We start from the raw sequence: 19,102 nt of genomic DNA, 5'->3' as shown, positions 1-19,102 counted from the left end.
AGAATGGGTAGCTCTGAGGGATGAAGTAGTGAAGGCAGCAGAGGATCAAGTAGGTAAAAAGACGAGGGCTAATCGAAATCCTTGGATAACAGAAGAAATATTGAATTTAATTGATGAAAGGAGAAAATACAAAAATGCAGTAAGGGAAGCAGGCAAAAAGGAATACAGACGTCTCAAAAATGATATCGACAGGAAGTGCAAAATGGCTAAGCAGGGATGGCTAGAGGACAAATGTAAGGATGTAGAGGCTTGTCTCACTAGGGGTAAGATAGATACTGCCTACAGGAAAATGAAAGAGACCTTTGGAGAGAAGAGAACCACTTGTATGAATATCAAGAGCTCAGATGGCAACCCAGTTCTAAGCAAAGAAGGGAAGGCAGAAAGGTGGAAGGAGTATATAGAGGGTTTATACAAGGGCGATGTACTTGAGGACAATATTATGGAAATGGAAGAGGATGTAGATGAAGACGAAATGAGAGATAAGATACTGCGTGAAGAGTTTGACAGAGCACTGAAAGACCTGAGTCGAAACAAGGCCCCGGGAGTAGACAACATTCCATTTGAACTACTGATGGCCTCGGGAGAGCCAGTCATGACAAAACTCTACCATCTGGTGAGCACGATGTATGAGACAGGCGAAATACCCTCAGACTTCAAGAAGAATATAATAATTCCAATCCCAAAGAAAGCAGGTGTTGACAGATGTGAAAATTACCGAACTATCAGTTTAATAAGTCACAGCTGCAAAATACTAACACGAATTCTTTACAGACGAATGGAAAAACTGGTAGAAGCCGACCTCGGGGAAGATCAGTTTGGATTCCGTAGAAATGTTGGAACACGTGAGGCAATACTGACCTTACGACTTATCTTAGAAGAAAGATTAAGAAAAGGCAAACCTACGTTTCTAGCATTTGTAGACTGAGAGAAAGCTTTTGACAATGTTAACTGGAATACTCTCTTTCAAATTCTGAAGGTAGCAGGGGTAAAATACAGGGAGCGAAAGGCTATTTACAGTTTGTACAGAAACCAGATGGCAGTTATAAGAGTCGAGGGGCATGAAAGGGAAGCAGTGGTTGGGAAAGGAGTAAGACAGGGTTGTAGCCTCTCCCCGATGTTATTCAATCTGTATATTGAGCAAGCAGTAAAGGAAACAAAAGAAAAATTCGGAGTAGGTATTAAAATTCATGGAGAAGAAGTAAAAACTTTGAGGTTCGCCGATGACATTGTAATTCTGTCAGAGACAGCAAAGGACTTGGAAGAGCAGTTGAATGGAATGGACAGTGTCTTGAAAGGAGGATATAAGATGAACATCAACAAAAGCAAAACGAGGATAATGGAATGTAGTCAAATTAAGTCGGGTGATGCTGAGGGAATTAGATTAGGAAATGAGACACTTAAAGTAGTAAAGGAGTTTTGCTATTTAGGGAGTAAAATAACCGATGATGGTCGAAGTAGAGAGGATATAAAATGTAGACTGGCAATGGCAAGGAAAGCGTTTCTCAAGAAGAGGAATTTGTTAACATCGAGTATAGATTTAGGTGTCAGGAAGTCGTTTCTGAAAGTATTTGTATGGAGTGTAGCCATGTATGGAAGTGAAACATGGACGATAACTAGTTTGGACAAGAAGAGAATAGAAGCTTTCGAAATGTGGTGCTACAGAAGAATGCTGAAGATAAGGTGGGTAGATCACGTAACTAATGAGGAGGTATTGAATAGGATTGGGGAGAAGAGAAGTTTGTGGCACAACTTGACTAGAAGAAGGGATCAGTTGGTAGGACATGTTTTGAGGCATCAAGGGATCACAAATTTAGCATTGGAGGGCAGTGTGGAGGGTAAAAATCGTAGAGGGAGACCAAGAGATGAATACACTAAGCAGATTCAGAAGGATGTAGGTTGCAGTAGATACTGGGAGATGAAGAAGCTTGCACAGGATAGAGTAGCATGGAGAGCTGCATCAAACCAGTCTCAGGACTGAAGACCACAACAACAACAACAAATCATTCATTCAGCAGAATTGCAGTTTTCATAATTATTACAAAGAGTAATCCTAGTTTTATGTGTTTATGATCTCTAGGCTCGAGTATTTTCTGAATTTTTACAGTGTGGAACTTAAATTATTTATGTACAGGGAGTAATTAGATTGTAAGAGTACATACATTTATCAACTTCTTTCACCGACCATAGCAGTGCCTCTGAGCATAACTTTTATACAATATAAATGATGCTGTGAATTATTCAACAATGTTAGGGAAAGGGTAGATTGATACTCACCTTAAAGATAGCATACTGAGTTGCAGACAGATACAATAAAAAGACTGCTGCAGTCTTTTCATTGTGCCTGTCTGCAACTCAGTATGTCATCTTTACGGTAGCAATCTGTCCTTTTCTGAATACTGTTGATATTCCAACCTGGAGTTTCCGCTGTGAATTATTCCCTATATGAATCTATTATTTCAGATCCCTCACTGTGGCCTTGTTAAATTGCTGCAGGGTTGATTACAGCAAGTTAGCAAGGCCAAGTGCAGTGTGGTACAAGGAGGGCGAACTGAAATGCATAAGTATGGCATACTATTAAATGAAACCTTTACTGTGTGCAGTCAGTGCCTACAGAAGAGTCTGTGGACACACCAAAAGAATAAAAAAATAAAAAATAAATAAAAAAAAAATGCGTAACATGAATAAGCATGTTTTGTAAAAAAAATTTGCATTCACTTGCAGAAGACTGATAAATCTGTCCTCATCTAGATGATAAATGTAATTGAAGTAGCAACTGAGGAAGAATGGCTGTAAATATCAGCATTACTGGGACATTCATTTTGAAAGTTGTAGACAGATCATAAAGAGCGAAACCTAACACTAACCTTAAAGTTTATCAGGTTACCTCCCATTAGGAGTGTGGGTGCACTCAGCGACTGTGATCTGACTTATAAATTATAGAGCACGGCATTCAGTCATCCTTTTTTGCAGCTTTTATTTGGCAAATCCAGATTTTAGCTAGTGCTTTGCCATTATCAATGCACTGTTTTCTAGTTTCAATGCATGTCCTTTCAAAGAACTGTCACTGACGCCCGAACAGCAGAGAATGGACATGCATTGAGACTTTTCTCCGGCAAATCCAGATTTTGGCTACTGCCCAGCCATTATCAATGCACTATTTTCTAGTCTCAATGCATGTCCATTCCCTGCTGTTCGGGCGTCGGTGACAGTTCTTTGAAAGGACATGCATTGAAACTAGAAAATAGTGCATTGATACTGGCTGGACACTAGCCAAAATGTGGATTTGCCAGATAAAAGCTGCAAAAAAGGAAGACTGATTCCTGCACTCTATAATTTATAAACCTTAAAGTTGATGGATTTGTCAGTCGGCAGATACGTAAATAAGATTTGAGACTTAAAGCTTAGGTTTTGGACAGTAGCCTTCATTTAGTAGTTGTGGTCTTCAGTCTGAAGACTGGTTTGATGCAGCTCTCCTTGCTGGTCTATCTACATCTATGTTATTATGAGAAGGAAAGTTGCTACTCACCATATCGGGGATGCTAAGTTGCAGATAGGCACAACACAAAATAATTTGACAATTAAAGCTTTCAGCCAGTAAGGCCTTCATCAACAATAGACTCATGAGGGCGCGCACATGCCGCTCCCCCCCCCCCCCCCCCCCCCCCACACACACACACACACTCAAATACAACTCGCACACAAGGCTGCAGTCTCATGCAACTGAAACCACACTTTAATTGTGAGAGCCTTTTTGTGTGCCTATCTGTGACTCGGCATGTGCACTGTATGGTGAGTAGCAACTTTCCTTCTCATAATACTGTTAGCTTCCATTGTGGATTTTCCATTGTTTGATTTCTACATCTACATTTATACTCTGCAAACCACCATGAAGTGCATGGCAAGAGTATGTTCTGTTGTATCAGTTTTTAGGGTTTCTTCCTGTTCCATCCTTGTGTGGAATTTGGGAAAAATGATTGTTTGAATGCCTCTGTGCATTCATTCTGTTCTGACCTGACCAGAAGCTCTGTTCTGCCACCACATTTCACTTATTTCCGTTATATCTTATATCAACGTTTCCATTTCCCTCTCTAAATTCTCTAACCTATCCGCCTGGGGATCTAACATTCCATGCTGCAAACTCCTAAATGCCAGTTTTGTTTTTCCTGATTATGACATCTTCCTGACTAGTCCCCACCCAGATATATGATGCCAAGATGTTGCTGCCTAGCATTGCTGCTTTCGTAGGGAATTACTGACAACACATTTTGAAAATATTGTTTGGCTTGATGAAACTTGGGTGAATCTGGGACACAGTTTAAAAAATTTCTCCTATTTCAATAACCAATGTAACTCTGGCCCTAATGAGTATTAAAAAAAATTGATGTGCTTAGAGATACCACGGAGATTGATACTGTACTTAAATTTCAGAACTTTTATAGTGTTTTGTGGGAGATAGAGACATTAAACTTCATACTTGTTATACGTGAGATACTGATGCAATTGCATAAAAATGCGGTTTTCAGAAGCATGTTTATAAAAAACTCATTGCACACAAAAATTTTAAAAGATTCATTGCTGAGTGAGATATTTTGGTAATCATCAGTGATGGGGGAAGTATTGCTATGGAGGCAATAGTTTTTGAGATATGACATGATAAGTTTCAAGCTGATGGGAAAATTTAATCTGTTTCAGAACAATTAATGTAACTTTTGCTCTAATTAAAACTAAGAGCAGAGATTTGACATGATGAGAGACACTATAGAGATATACATCTTATGTGGATTAGACATTTTTTACTTGATTTTTTTTAGAAACTAAAGGCTTTAAAGCAGTTTCCTATCACAGTGGAGAGTGAAGCACTGTTGCAGCTGCCTGCAGACAGTACTTGATATGACAATGCCGTAGCTTTGGACCTTAAACATTAAGTGACAACTAGTTTAAATTATATTGTAGTAAATAACCTAAACACACATAGCTGTGTTACCCCAGCACTGCAACCCATCTTGGGGCACCTCAACTGTATTGTGTGTAGTTACTTTTACTGTTCACTCTGTCAGTCTTGAAATACATGCAAAAATGAGATTGTAAACTCAGCTGAAAACCTGTACACATACAGTCATTCAGTTACAAGGAGAAAACCAGATAGCTCATTGAACTGTGCATACTTCCCAGTTGGACAACTGGCACGGTATTAATTCCCAACAGAACAAGTGAAATTCAATCTTAATAATCAAGTTGTAGTGGTTGGCAAAAGTGTTTTCGATATACATTACTTCTCATCCATCTGTGAAACTGAGAGACAGATGTGTTTGTTAAGCTAGATAACTATTGGAGGAGTGTACAGAAAACATGAGGAATCTGTCAGCTGCCTTCATTCCCTCTCTCACACTTTTCACATTTTGATCGACCATACAATTCTTGCATAGTGCTCTCCAAAGTTTATGTTTTTTGTTGACAATGTGATTTGGTTTTAAGCCTTTCGTCAGTATATTATGTGTCTTAATATCCCTGTGCTTAAAAACAAATATATTCACTATACTTTGTGATATGTCATTGTACTATCTGATCTCCATTATTACCTTATTTAATATAGGCAGTATATTTTGTCTTAACCATCATTTTTTATTCAGTTCCCCAATGCAGCAAGGATCACCAGCAAAGGGAAGGTACTGCGAAGCTATAATGTACAATGAAATACACCTCATTTCAATATTTAGATGAATTTTTGATGTTATAAATGGTGTATTACAGTTATGCATGCTGTTTTGTCCTTGCAGTTTTTTATGAGCTGTTACTAGTTTTGTTGCTTATCACTAGATACATCCAAATTGTATTGGAATAAAAGATGAGTATCTGAAAACTGTCAGAAAAACCATGAACATGCTTTACTGTATATAAAATCTGTTCAAAACAATGAGCCAAATTATGTAGTTTGTTCAATTATGAGTGATCTGTGTGACCCTCACCTGCAAGCGATAGCCTAAATTATATGCATGTACCTGACCATGTTCAAGCTTTGCGTGTTCTTCATGCACTTGCACTACACTTGATCCTAAGATCATTTCTCTTGAAAGGTGTTACAGCAGTGCTGAAGAAGAAAAAAATAAGTTTTGCTTTTCTGTGCGTTACACATCATTTATCTGTAAGTGAATAGTGGCCTTCCATATTTTTTATCATCATTTCTATTGTGAAATTTCCATTATTGTACTAATTTTTCTATTTACCATCAGAAACATTGTAATTATTCTCAAAAGTTCCATAAAAATATATTTTGATTGTCATTAAAATCACTGTGAAGTGCTCATCCTCAGTCTGAAGTTTGTAAAACTCAAAATGTCTTTAATTTTCCGCAATTACTACTAGTGCTGAATGTACACTGTGTCCGGCATCCATTAAAACAATGTTTTATTGAAGCTCACCTGACAAAAAAAAAAGTCACCCCTAGAGAAATCATTACAAGCGCCATTTAATATCTTGTAACTCCACCTCTGAACTTTATAACAACCTGGATTCAGTTAGGAAGTGAGTCCACAGGGTTGTGCAAGTAAATCACATCCAGGTTAAGCCACTCGCTGGGGATTTGATCGCACAATTCCACAAAATTGTTGGGATGCTGATATCAGCATTTTACCTGCTGTTCTAAGATGTCCCACAAATTTTCTATGGAGTTGAAATCAGATACTTTTGCAGGTCATCACGATGTAATAGGGAGGGGGAGTGTTCCGAATTCCAGTCACATATTCTTGCAGCCTGATGAACTTTACTGTTGCCATCTTTATGTGCCGGCCGCAGTGGCCAAGCGGTTCTAGGCGCTACAGTCCGGAACCGCGTGACCGCTACGGTCGCAGATTCGAATCCTGCCTTGGGCATGGATGTGTGTGATGCCTTTAGGTTAGTTAGGTTTAAGTAGTTCTAAGTTCTAGGGGACTGATGACCTCAGAAGTTAAGTCCCATAGTACTCAGACCCATTTGAACCATCTTTATGTGCCTGTGTGAGCAATGTACTCTTGCAAGGTGATTGACTACAAATGTTCATTGTGTGCAGTTCCTGTCTCAATGTTCTACTGCTAACAGGTGATGCTGGACCTTTATTCACTGCATGCAGCAATTCCTGTCAGGTTTGGAAGTGATTTTGTGTCACAAGCCATTAAATGCATCTCCTATCTCCCTCTCTCTGTCAGGATCTTTTTCTGTCCACAATTCTGACACCATATCTCATGGCCATGTGGCTACACCACCGCTTGTAGACAGGTTGAACAGTGTACCGCGAAACACCACCACATCCAACTACTTCCATATACTCACGTAGAGGCACTATGCCTGCAGTTGAGCACATAACTCAGTTCTGTACCATCTGTAAAGGCTTAATGATTCATCTTTGTATTGCACCAGGTGACTGATCTTTTTCTCCGGTGAGCCTCCTCAATTTTTTTCCTTCTTGTGCTAATCATCTCTACACAACTGCTTCACACAAAAAAACGGCTGTAATCTGTATTGCTTCCTCCAATCTCTGCCCACCCTTAAATTTCTTTTTCACTGAATCTCTTTCCACCACAATGTGAACTCTGGATGCTATAACTGATGTTCCTTCTGCCAGTCTTTTCTGTTGGTCAAGGTATTCCATAGACTTCGTACCTTACTTCTGTCTCTCATACCTCACCTGTCGACATAATATATAGCATTCTTAAATAGGACCGCTATTAAATGTTCTAATTTCTCCTCCTCTCCATTCATCACAGTTTGTGTTTTATTTACATGTTTTACTGTTGTACTCTCACAGAAATGTATTTTAGTGAAGAAAGTTGTTTTCACATGTACCGGTGTAATTCTGATATCTTTGTCAGTTAGGTTGTACTGCACGTTCTTGTTCACTAGATGGAATAATTCTTTCACTTCTTTTGCTGCTGTGTCATTTCCAGTTTTACATTAAGCTCGTCCCTGTTCTTGAACATTTAACAAAGGTTTCACAACTACTCAAAGTAGATTAAACCTTTCACTTATTACTTCTCTGAAGTTATATTTAAATTTCCTCTAGGCAGTGTTGATTTTTTTGTATGTTTGCAGTTCTAGTTAATTTCATTCCTAAGTGAAATTTACTGTTGGCTTTATATCTCATTCTTAGGCACTTATATTTTCTTTAATTGATAAGCGAGAGTACTTATTAATGGCTTTTGTGTCTTTGATTTACTGGTACATGTGCTGTCCTCCTTTTTTCTGGTTTTCCCACAGTCCTATATTTACTTCTGTGTGATATTGTGCTCCAACTGTACAGTTTGAGCAATTTCTTCCACAAATTAAGACCTTTGTTTATACTAACATATGTCTTCTAGCAAGGAATGTCCCCACTGTCTACCCTTGCTTGCTTCTTTTATTCTCATCCAATAAAATAATGTGTAAGGAGTCTTTACTTAAATTTATTTCTTGTATGCATTTTTATAATTGTGTGTTTTATCAATGTCTCTTGCTGTATTTCTAGTTAGGCTTTTAGGTTCATTTGTAATAATTTGTCTGCCGTATTTGAATTGTGTGATCCTGCATGTGCAGTTAACTGTAGTTAAATCTTTGCAATTATATGGCAGTGTTGTAGTAACTTTTAGAATAAGAAATGAGCATATGATGTGCAAGGTAATCAGTCACTTTCACATGAATGATATAATGTGCAGAAAATTACACTGCCGTGCACCCTTTTTTTTTTAGTGCAAATACAAAAATTCTCTCTCTCTCTCTCTCTCTCTCTCTCTCTCTCTCTCTTTTTTGGTGGGGGGGGGGGAGGTGTGTTATATTGTCAGGTCAGGAGAAAAATAGTGTGGAAAATGACAGAATCAGGACAGAAGGGTGGAGGAGATATCTGAGAATAATCTGTCTGCCCTTCACCTGTTTCTGAATTTTTTTCCAGTCTCTCTTTTCTCTACATGAGTTACCACTCTCTAGTCTGCCCTTCCAAATGCATGTTAACAATCATTGTTGTTGCCACATTGGTGTGTGTGTGTCTATATGCATGATTGTTGTTTTAAATAAAAAAAAACTCACTTTTGTCAGGGAAATTGCAGCTGCAAATGTTGCTTTATGGGAACATTTTTTGTGACTCTTTGTTGCATCATCAGTGTGGTGAAAACTTTGATTTTCTTCTTGACCAAGTGAGTCAAATTGCTGTATGATGTTTGTAAATTACTTTAGCATAATGTTGTTAAAATAGTATAAACAATTAAAGGTACCATTAACATTAACTTCAATAACAAACATTCCATTCACATTTAGTGGCTGCATCAGCAATGTATTCTAAATACTTCAAGGAAAAAATTAATGTGAGGATTCACTGTAGAGAAAAAGTAATAACTCTGTAGTAAGTTTAATGTAATGAAACAGATAGATAGACTTCACAGTCCACTGGTAAATAGTATTTAGTTTGTATTTACAAAGAAATGTTGACCTCGGAAAGGCAGATGGGTGTCTTTTGTCTATGGTGCTTGTTTGATCAGGCTTTCATTTCATTTCATTTCATTATTTTTAGTTTGCTTAAATAATTCAGTAGCTGTTCCAAGGATTCATTCATTATTTCTTTCTTTCTTTCCTTCCTTCATTCATCCATCATGTCCCATAGGTTGTATCGTGAAAAAGAACCTTTAGGGGTGTTAGTAAATGCCAAAGCCTATGTTAAACATCTGTTAGAAAATGCATTAATGTTAATTATTTTTAAATTGATATAAACTATCTGCACTTACTCAAGATAAATGTAACATAATCAAACTAACAGGGTAGTTGCTGCTTCCTCAGTTATATTAAATTTGTTGTTTCAAATACAATCTTGTTTGTGCTAATATTTGTGAGATGTGCTCTCCTGGACATTTTGTTTCAGAAATGCTTAAATCATTCACAGTTAATACTTAATCAAGGCAAAAGTGAGTAAATTAGAAAGCATAGTTGTCTCTCTCCATATTGGAGCTTTTTAAAGTTATTTATATAAAGGAAAGGATGGAAACAAGTGGTGAGATATACAGATACGGGAAGAAAGAAAATCACTCAAAAAATCCAGATCAGATGAGAGAGAAGATGTAGAGAACCACTCACCATTAACACTGGAGTAACAACCAAGATTCAAACACTGTTGTACCTGCTACAAATTAGTAGTAAGTGATCAGTTTTGGATGAATGCGATTCTTCAAAGAAAACACTATTTAGAAAAGAGAATTAAAGATATCAATAAGCATAAGAAAGGCTGGCAAAGTTGGAAGAGGGAGAGACAAAAGAAACATAAAATATATTAAAGTGAATCTGGCTCATTTAAATATGAAAGGGTAAAAAGGAAGACTGCAGGAGGCAATGGGAAAAAGAAGAGTCAAGAAACCAGTGTAAAAAAACAATTGACCACTTTCATAACATGTTCGGCAAGATAATATTGGATATTGTTTGTGGAGACACATTGTCTGTGCCATTCATTCAGTTGGAAAACTTTGTTGTGGTAATGCCAACATGGAAAATATGTTAAAATGTGCGGGTCAGTTTTTTTTCTCTCCTTAATAGTGAAATATGTATCTCGCTATATTTGGTGTAATGCCTTCTGTATTTTGAAGGGCAGTAAAGAAAGGAAAAAATATTTTATTTAAAACACATACTATGTTTTTGGACCACTTTTGAAAGGGACATAACTTAAGTATTAGGCCTCATTAATGAGACACTTTTGAAACAATTTATAAGACTTATTTATGGCTCATGAAGAGTAAAATCATTGTATTAGCATAATGCCTCCTGCAATTGCCCTACGTTCCACAATGACATGTGTTGATGTGAACTTCTAGGTGATGGAAGAAAAAGAAAAAAAAATCATGTAAGGGTCAAATACAGTAGCCAGATTGGACAGTCAGTGGCACAATGAGCAGAATAAAATTTTTATTGACCATCTCTGACATAAAAGTAATCAGTGGAAAATGGGAGTCGTGGTCTCAGAGGTGTTCTCTCTCAATTTTATTGACTTTATGTAAATGTATGGACCATGACATCATATCAGCCTTAAGTCATAATTGCAGTGACAGTGGCAAGAGTGATTTACTGGAACATATGCTGATGATGACAGTTTTATAACAGATTAACTCACACTCAAAAGTGTTATATTTAGTGAACTGAAGCATACAATAGGTTTCACAGTATCAATACTCATATAGAGAAGAGTTACACGGTAAAGGTATGTTTTATTGATGTGTTTAAGAGTGGATTGCAACATCAAGGAAGATAGTTTGGGTTTTGGAGACAGAATGCTGATATTGCCTTATCTTTCATGTTAGGAATTAAGTTCATGGTGTTCCTTAAACATGCCTCCAAGTTGTATGATTGTTTTCTACGTATTCTAATTTTTGTGTGTGTATCTGCCCTGCTCCAGTTTTTCTTATTTTCTTACTTGTTACTAGATGACTGTCTCATTTGTCAGGAATATAACTGTTCTATTGTAAGTTCATTCTCTGGTACTTACTGCATGGAATTACATAATGTTACAAATAAAGTAAATCAGTTCAGCTTTACAGCAATTTTTAAGTTACTAATTTCCTATTTGGTATTGTGGATTCTGCCAATACATTGTCATAGGGTCTGGTAATTGTGAAACAGACACAAAACAAATTACATAAATCTTTGCACTTATTTTCTTAAATTCCTGCAGACCAACATACTGATGAGCCAGAACATTATGACCACTGCCCATCATGAGACTGAATGTTGCCTGGTGACACTGCTGGCATATGATGCGAAAAGGAAAGTAAAAAAGTAGAGCAGGGACAAACGTGAAATAATTCTAGTGATGATTGATGATATGGGCTGCAAATGATAAAATCCTCTGGCATGTGTGACCTTAACAAAGGTCAGATTGTTATCATCTGATACCTGGGAATAAGCATCTTGGAAATTGCAAACTGTTTGCATGTTTCTGTGTGAGAACACCTATGGAAAGTGGTTGAAGAGCAGTGAAACCACAAGTAGGTGACAGTGTGTTGGACATCCACGTCTCGTGGAGAACGGAGGCCTCCCTGTTCTGCTAAGAAAGGTAGGTGCCAATCTGTGGCAGAGTACAGCCTTGGTGCTGGTACAAATGTTTCAGAGCACACCATTCAGCGCACAGGGTTGAAGATGTGTGTATGCGATAAACAACCCTTATTTGTTCCCATGTCGACTTAATTGGTACAATTGCAGTGGGGCACCAGATTATTGAGATTGGAGTGTAGATTAGCAGTAACATATTGCTTTGTTGGATGAATCACATTCTTGTTTCTCTAGGTCAATGGTCATGTCCAGAGATTCTGTCGTCCAGATGAATGACTGCTTGAAACTTGTACTACACCATGGACACAGGCTGGTGGGAGCAGTATTATGCTACGAGCTTCCGTGGGACCTGTGGTTGTAATCGAAAGTGTGATGACAACTGTAGGCTACATGAAATTATTGCAGGCGATCTGCATCTCTTCAGTTTGATATCTCCTCAGTGTTGGTGATGTCTTCCAGCTGCATGACTATCTGTGCCAGAAGGCCAAAGTAGTGCTATTTATACTGGTTTGAGGAAGATGATGGTGAATTTATGTTGAATATTAGCCAGCAAATTTGCCAGATCTGAACTCGGTTGAACACATTTGGGACACTATTGGGTTCCAGCTCCATGGCCACAAATGACTGACCCTTATTATGCTGGAATTATGTGTATTGTGCATAGTTGTTTTGTGCCACATACCTCTGGAACCTATCAATGACTTTTTGAGTCCATGTTGTGCAGAATTGCTACTGTATTGCATTCCAAAGATGGACCAACTCCCAGTTAAGCATGTGGTTGTAATGTTTTGGCTCCTCCATGTAGCAAAGGTGTATTTCTGAGAGATTATTTGATATTAGACCATAACTGCAATAGTTTTGTTGATTCCAGCTCACTCTATGGGCAGATTGTATTGATCTGAGCATAATAACATCCTGTTTTTAATCAACAGAGCATTCAAGAAAGCAGCTGAAGGAGATACAGTAGCGAAAGTTCGTAGCCACCTTCGAAAGATCAAAGGTGCACTAAGAGCCCAGCCTGTAGAAGGACATACATTTGACAATGATGCGTTATTAGACTTGGGTGAATCAGAATTTGTAAGTATAAAAATGGAACAAGTTTTGTAAATGTTCATAGAATATGACCAGGGCTCAGTAAAAATGTAACAAATATACTTAGATAACATTTGCATTCAGCAGAACTGTTTGAGGTTTAATTGTATGCACACAATTTCACAATTGACAATTGACCAAAATGCATGTTTGAAGCATCCAACACACACATTACACAATGATATGTACTTCAATACAGCATTATTGTAACCAAAACTACATTAATTGTAAGTCTACATTCTTTAAGTCTGTATTGTAAGGAACGACAGATTGCTACTAACTGTAAAGAAGACACATGAAGTTGCAGACGAGCAGAATTACATAAACCGTTCGGCCTCAGCCTTCATCAGTGAAAGAGAGACACACACCATTCATACACACAAGCAAGCACACTTCATGCACAGATGACCACCAACTCCAGTATCTCGGGCCGGAATGCTTGACTGTGTATATGAATGGTGTGTGTTTCTCCTTTACTGATGAAGGCTGTGGCCGAAAGCTTTATGCCTTTTAATTGTGCCTGTCTGCAACTTAACGTGTCTTGTTTACAGTAAGTAGCGATCTGTCTTTACCTATGTTCTTCATATTCCTACCTGGAGTTTCATTGTTTATTTTTTCTCCAAATCTATCTTGTAATCAATTTGTTAACATCACCCAAGGCAGTTGCTGCATTATTGAAGAGAGAGTGAGAGTTTTATTTCATCTTTTCACTGAAACCAGTCTACTCAACAATTTTAATGGATATTTACGATAAAATAGTTAAACATTTTGTATATACCAACATGCAACTCAAAGTGGTTACAGCATAATTTAGTTGTAATCCCTCTTGCATGTTGTTTAATTAACAGCTGGTTTCTTTAAAGTAAGAAACCAAAGACAAACAGTCTTCAATACTAGTGAGTGGATTCCCAGAAAGAACAGGTAGCACAATGCAATTGCTGAAGTTACAGGCTGTTAAAGCACAATGAGAAACATCTTGCCCTGTATATGTTACAATATTAAAAGAACACTGAGAAAAAATTTGTCATGTATACCTAAAAATATTATCATATGCAAGTGGGGTTATAGAGTTAGAGTCATCACCATTTTTGCATTGTAGAGTTACGGTGCCATTAAGCATTTGGTCCACTCTTTTTGAAATAAGAGAAAAATGATTGAAAATATAATCAGCTATAATAACAGTTGGCTCAACTGATTGTGTCCATCTCCACAGCATTACACTAGTGCAGGAATGCTTGATATGGAGATAGCACATTCCAATCTTGGTGGTGTTGGGAATTTTGATCCTTATTTTGCCACACAAGGTTAAGGATAGGTGTCAGCTTTTTAGTTCAAATGGTAACTGTTATAACCTTTAATTCACTAATAATTTGCGTGGATATACAAACGTAGAAACAATAGTGAGTTTCATGCTACCAACTCCGTATCTGTCACTCAACTGCCGTGCCGTGACATGCGGCCGGCGCCGTTCTTAGGTAGGTGGCGCTCCCGCACTCAGCCGAGCTGCGGAGCGCCTATATCGCCATGTTCGTGTACTGACGTAGTGGCACTTTTAAATCTCGTGGCACTGTCACAACACTTTTCCCCCCTTGGAAAAAAAAAAAAAAAAAAAAAAAAAAAAGACACTCACTTCCTTGGAGACATCCATGGCCTCTTGGGAGACCCCGAGAAGATCCCGCGGAGAAACACGAGAATATGGTCGAAAATGTCCAGGACGGAAGCTGGTGCATGGAACGTGCATCCTGGATGAGATGATGGGTGAAAACTCCGGAGCAGCATCCATAGGTGTCGCGGACCTGGGGTTGTGCTCCAGCGTGATGGGTCCCGGAGAAGGCGGCGTCGCAACTGGGGCTGGTTCCGGCGTACTCGGAAGCGGCAGCGACGTTGGCTGCAGCAACACGCGCGGGGGATCGGCAGCAGCGACAGGACTGGCTTCTCGGGCTGGTGGAGGCAAAAGAAGGGGCGGTGGCACCGGCGTGGCCACCACTCGTGGGCGCATCTGGTCGTAATGGCGAATAACCGTGCCGTCGTCCGTACGTATTTCACAAAGCCGGCGGCCGCGAAGAGCCTTGACCACCCCTGGAATCCATTTAGGGCGAGATCCATACCCTCGCGCCCACACGTCGGCGCCCACCGAGTATTTTCCCGCACTAGGGGACACAGTACTAGGCCTGACAGGGTGAAGCAGGTGCAGTAGAGTGCGCGGTTGGCGGCCATGCAAGAGTTCAGCAGGGCTGCGATTACCCAGAGGCGTGAAGCCATAAGAACTCAGAAATTGCAACAGAGCGTCATCGGTAGAAAAATCAGTAAGGAATTTTTTCATCTGGCTTTTGAAAGTGTGGACAAGGCGCTCGACCTCCCCGTTCGATTGGGGATGGAACGGCGGTGCTGTAACATGACGAATCCCTTGTCCAGTACAAAAATCACGGAAGGCCTGCGAAGAGAACTGAGGGCCGTTGTCCCTGACAATCGTGGATGGAAGACCTTCTAGCGCAAAGATTTTGGACAAAGCCAGCGTCGTCGCCGCAGTGGTGGGTGACGGACATCGAACAACAAACGGGAACTTCGAGAAGGCATTAATCAACAGTAGCCAATAAGTGCCGAGGAAGGTGCTGGCAAAATCAGCTTGCACCCGTTCCCATGGCTGCGCCGGATCAGGCCACGGAGAGGGAATTGTACGGGGTGCAGCCAGTTGTTGAGAACACTGACCACACGCAGCGACCATGTGGGTGATGTCCGAATCGATACCGGGCCAATAAACATGCCTGCGGGCCAGGGACTTAGTCCGAGAAATCCCCCAATGGCCTTCATGCAATAGTTTGAGAGCATCTTTGCGAAGAGAAGCTGGCACCACGACCCGTGGAGATGCGCCATCCGTGTCCAGAAGAACAACACCCTCACGAACAGACAGACGAAGGCGCAAGGCATGGTAGTTGCGAAGGGGATCCGATGCCTGGCCCTTGGTCCTGTCCGGCCAACCCCGTTGAACAAAACCGATCACCTGATGCAGGACCGGGTCCCGCGCAGTAACCGACGCAACCTGCGAACCTGTAAGCGGAAAACCCTCGACAGCACGACGTTCTTCCTCATCAACGTGGAAACAGAGTAGTTCATCTCGATCGAAAACCAGGTCGGAGCCCATCGGCAAACGCGACAACGCGTCAGCGTTGGCGTGCTGGGCCGTGGGGCGATAGTGAATCTCATAGTGAAAACGAGACAAGTATAAGGCCCACCGTTGCAGGCGGTGAGCTGCCTTATCCGGAAGCGACGCCGAGGGGCTGAACAGAGAACCAGCGGCTTGTGGTCGGTAATGAGGTGAAACTTAGAACCATACAAAAAAACGCTGAACTTTTTTAGAGCATGAATGATAGTGAGCGCCTCCTTTTCGCTTTTGAGAGTAACGCCGTTGGGCATCGTTGAGGGTCTTGGAAGCATAGGCGATGGATCGTTCCGACCCATCCTCATACAGATGGGCGAGAACAGCCCCTAGGCCATACTGTGACGCGTCAGTCGCCAGAACCAAGTGCTGACCCGGACGGAATGTGGCAAGACAAGGCGCCGACTGCAAATGAGCCTTCAGGCGGACAAAAGCCTGCTCACACTCATCGGACCAACAGAAAGGAACGTTTTTGCGTAACAGCTGATGCAGAGGATGAGCCACTGCCGCCGCGGATGGAATGAATTTGTGATAATAAGCAATCTTGTCTAGAAACGATTGAAGTTCTTTGACCGTAGATGGCCGGGGTAGAGCGGTAATGGCCGCAATGTGCTGACGCAGAGGACGTATACCCTCACGGAACAAGTGGAAACCAAGATACACAATGGAGGGTTGGAAGAACTGTGACTTGTCCAGATTGCACTTGAACCCAGCCAAATGCAAAACCCGAAACAGTGAACGCAAATTGCGAAGGTGCTCCTCAGTGGAGGCCCCCATGACAACAATGTCATCCAGGTAGTTGATGCAGCCAGGAATGGAAGCTGTGAGCTGTTCCAAAAACCGCTGAAAAATGGCCGGCCCGCTAGCGACACCAAATGGTAACCGCTGGTACTGATACAACCCACAAGGAGTGTTGATGACGAGAAATTCCTTGGAAGACGCATCCAACGGCAACTGATGGTATGCCTCCGATAAGTCAAGTTGGGAAAAGAACTGGCCCCCAGCAAGCTTGGTAAATAACTCCTCAGGACGGGGAAGAGGATAAGTGTCAATGAGGCTCTGAGCGTTGACAGTGGCTTTAAAATCGCCACACAATCGCAGACTCCCGTTTGGTTTAGAAACCACCACGATTGGCGATGCCCATTCGCTGGAGGTAACAGGAAGGAGAATCCCTGAAGCTGTTAACCTGTCTATCTCAGCCTTGACAGGTGCAAGCAACGCCATCGGAATAGGGCGTGCCCGAAAAAACTTAGGGCGAGCTGTAGGTTTAAGAGTAATGTGGGCTTCAAAATCCTTGGCACGACCCAGACCAGCAGAGAACACGGATGAGAATTCAGAACACAATCCATCCAGCTGTTGATACGGAATATCCTCAGATATGAAGTGCACATCATCATCAATGGAGAACCCAAACAACTGGAAAGCGTCATAACCGAACAGATTTTCAGTGCCCGCATGATCCACCACATAAAACGTGAGGGGCCGAACAACAGACTTGTAGGCAGTGGAAGCATCAAACTGGCCAATGATAGGAATTTTCTGTTTATTATAAGTTCTCAGATTTCGCGTAACTGGAGACAAGGGAGGGGAGCCCAACTCCAAATACGTGCGAGAATTAATGAGAGTTACTGCAGAGCCAGTGTCCACTTGCATGCGAACGTCTTTATCCAGAACACGAACAGTAACAAACAACTTATTTGTTTGAGAAAGCACACAGTGAACATCCATGTCCGATGCCTCGTCCTCGTCGACAGGAACTTTAGGGGACTGACACACAGAAGCAATGTGGCCTTTTTTCCTACATGAATTACACGTGGCCCAACGTTTTGGACACGCGGCCCTGTCATGCTGTACGAAACAACGTGGACAAGAAGGAAGTGCGGAACGAACCTGCTTCTGTGGCTGCTGTTTTCGCTGCGAGCGTGGCGGCCCAACGCGACGTTGACGTGAGTGCACCGCCGCCACATCTTCGGTCCCCTGGGAAACAGGCAAAGTGTCCGTGTCGAAAGTGGTCTGTATAGTGCCTACATCACACCACGCGTCTATTTGCGCACCAGCAGCGTGAGACACTTCAAAAGATTGAGCGATGCTCAGAACTTCCGACAACGACGGGTTCGGCAGTTGTAAGGCACGTTGCCGAACTTCTTTATCAGGAGCAAGCCGTAGAATAGCATCCCTAACAAATTGAATCAGCATAAGACTCATGATGAGTGTCCGTGACAAACTGACATTTCCTACTCAGACCGTGTAGTTCTGCCGCCCAAGCCCGGTAAGATTGATGGGGCTGTTTACGATACCAGTAGAACGCCATGCGGGCGGCAACGACGTGTGTGTTTTTTTGGTAATAGTTAGACAATAAGTCACACATTTCTTGGAAGGACAGAGAGGCAGGTTCCCGCAGAGGGGCTAACTGAGATAGCAGCTGATAGATCCGTCGGGAAACCCAAGATAGAAATAACGACTTACACATAGGAGCGTTGACAATGCCGAAAGCCAAGAAGTGTTGCCGCAAACGCTTCTCATAATCCTCCCAGTCTTCAGCGGCCTCGTCGTAAGGAGGGAACGGAGGCGGAGAAGAGGAAGACAGACGATGAGTAAGCGACATCGACAACGCCTGAATAGCAGCCGTCAGCTTTGTTTGTTGTTCAATGAGCGCTTGCAGAAGCTGTTCCATGTCTGCCCAGACACGAACACACAGTTCCCCAATGCAGGAAAAAAAATATCCCATCCTCGTCGCCAAAAAGTGTTATAACCTTTAATTCACTAATAATTTGCGTGGATATACAAACGTAGAAACAATAGTGAGTTTCATGCTACCAACTCCGT

The 19,102-nt window shown here is 41.1% G+C and overlaps 1 protein-coding gene across 2 annotated transcripts in view; it reads left to right on the top strand.

The window, feature by feature from the left end:
- Window positions 1–19,102, top strand: part of LOC126162372 (sorting nexin-14-like) — a 217,551-nt gene that overhangs the window by 118,914 nt on the left and 79,535 nt on the right. Inside the window, exons 11-12 of one of the 2 annotated variants that reach the window (XM_049918827.1) lie at window positions 5,631–5,666; window positions 12,960–13,104. In XM_049918827.1, the coding sequence (XP_049774784.1) occupies window positions 5,631–5,666; window positions 12,960–13,104 (181 nt within the window). The remainder of the gene's footprint in view (window positions 1–5,630; window positions 5,667–12,959; window positions 13,105–19,102) is intronic. The other variant, XM_049918828.1, reaches the window with a different exon arrangement.

This window comes from Schistocerca cancellata, chromosome 2, assembly GCF_023864275.1.
Source record: "Schistocerca cancellata isolate TAMUIC-IGC-003103 chromosome 2, iqSchCanc2.1, whole genome shotgun sequence".
Lineage (NCBI taxonomy): Eukaryota > Metazoa > Arthropoda > Insecta > Orthoptera > Acrididae > Schistocerca > Schistocerca cancellata.
The sequence above is the reverse complement of the archived record's forward strand: the minus strand, read 5'-3'. Positions and strand labels throughout refer to the sequence as shown.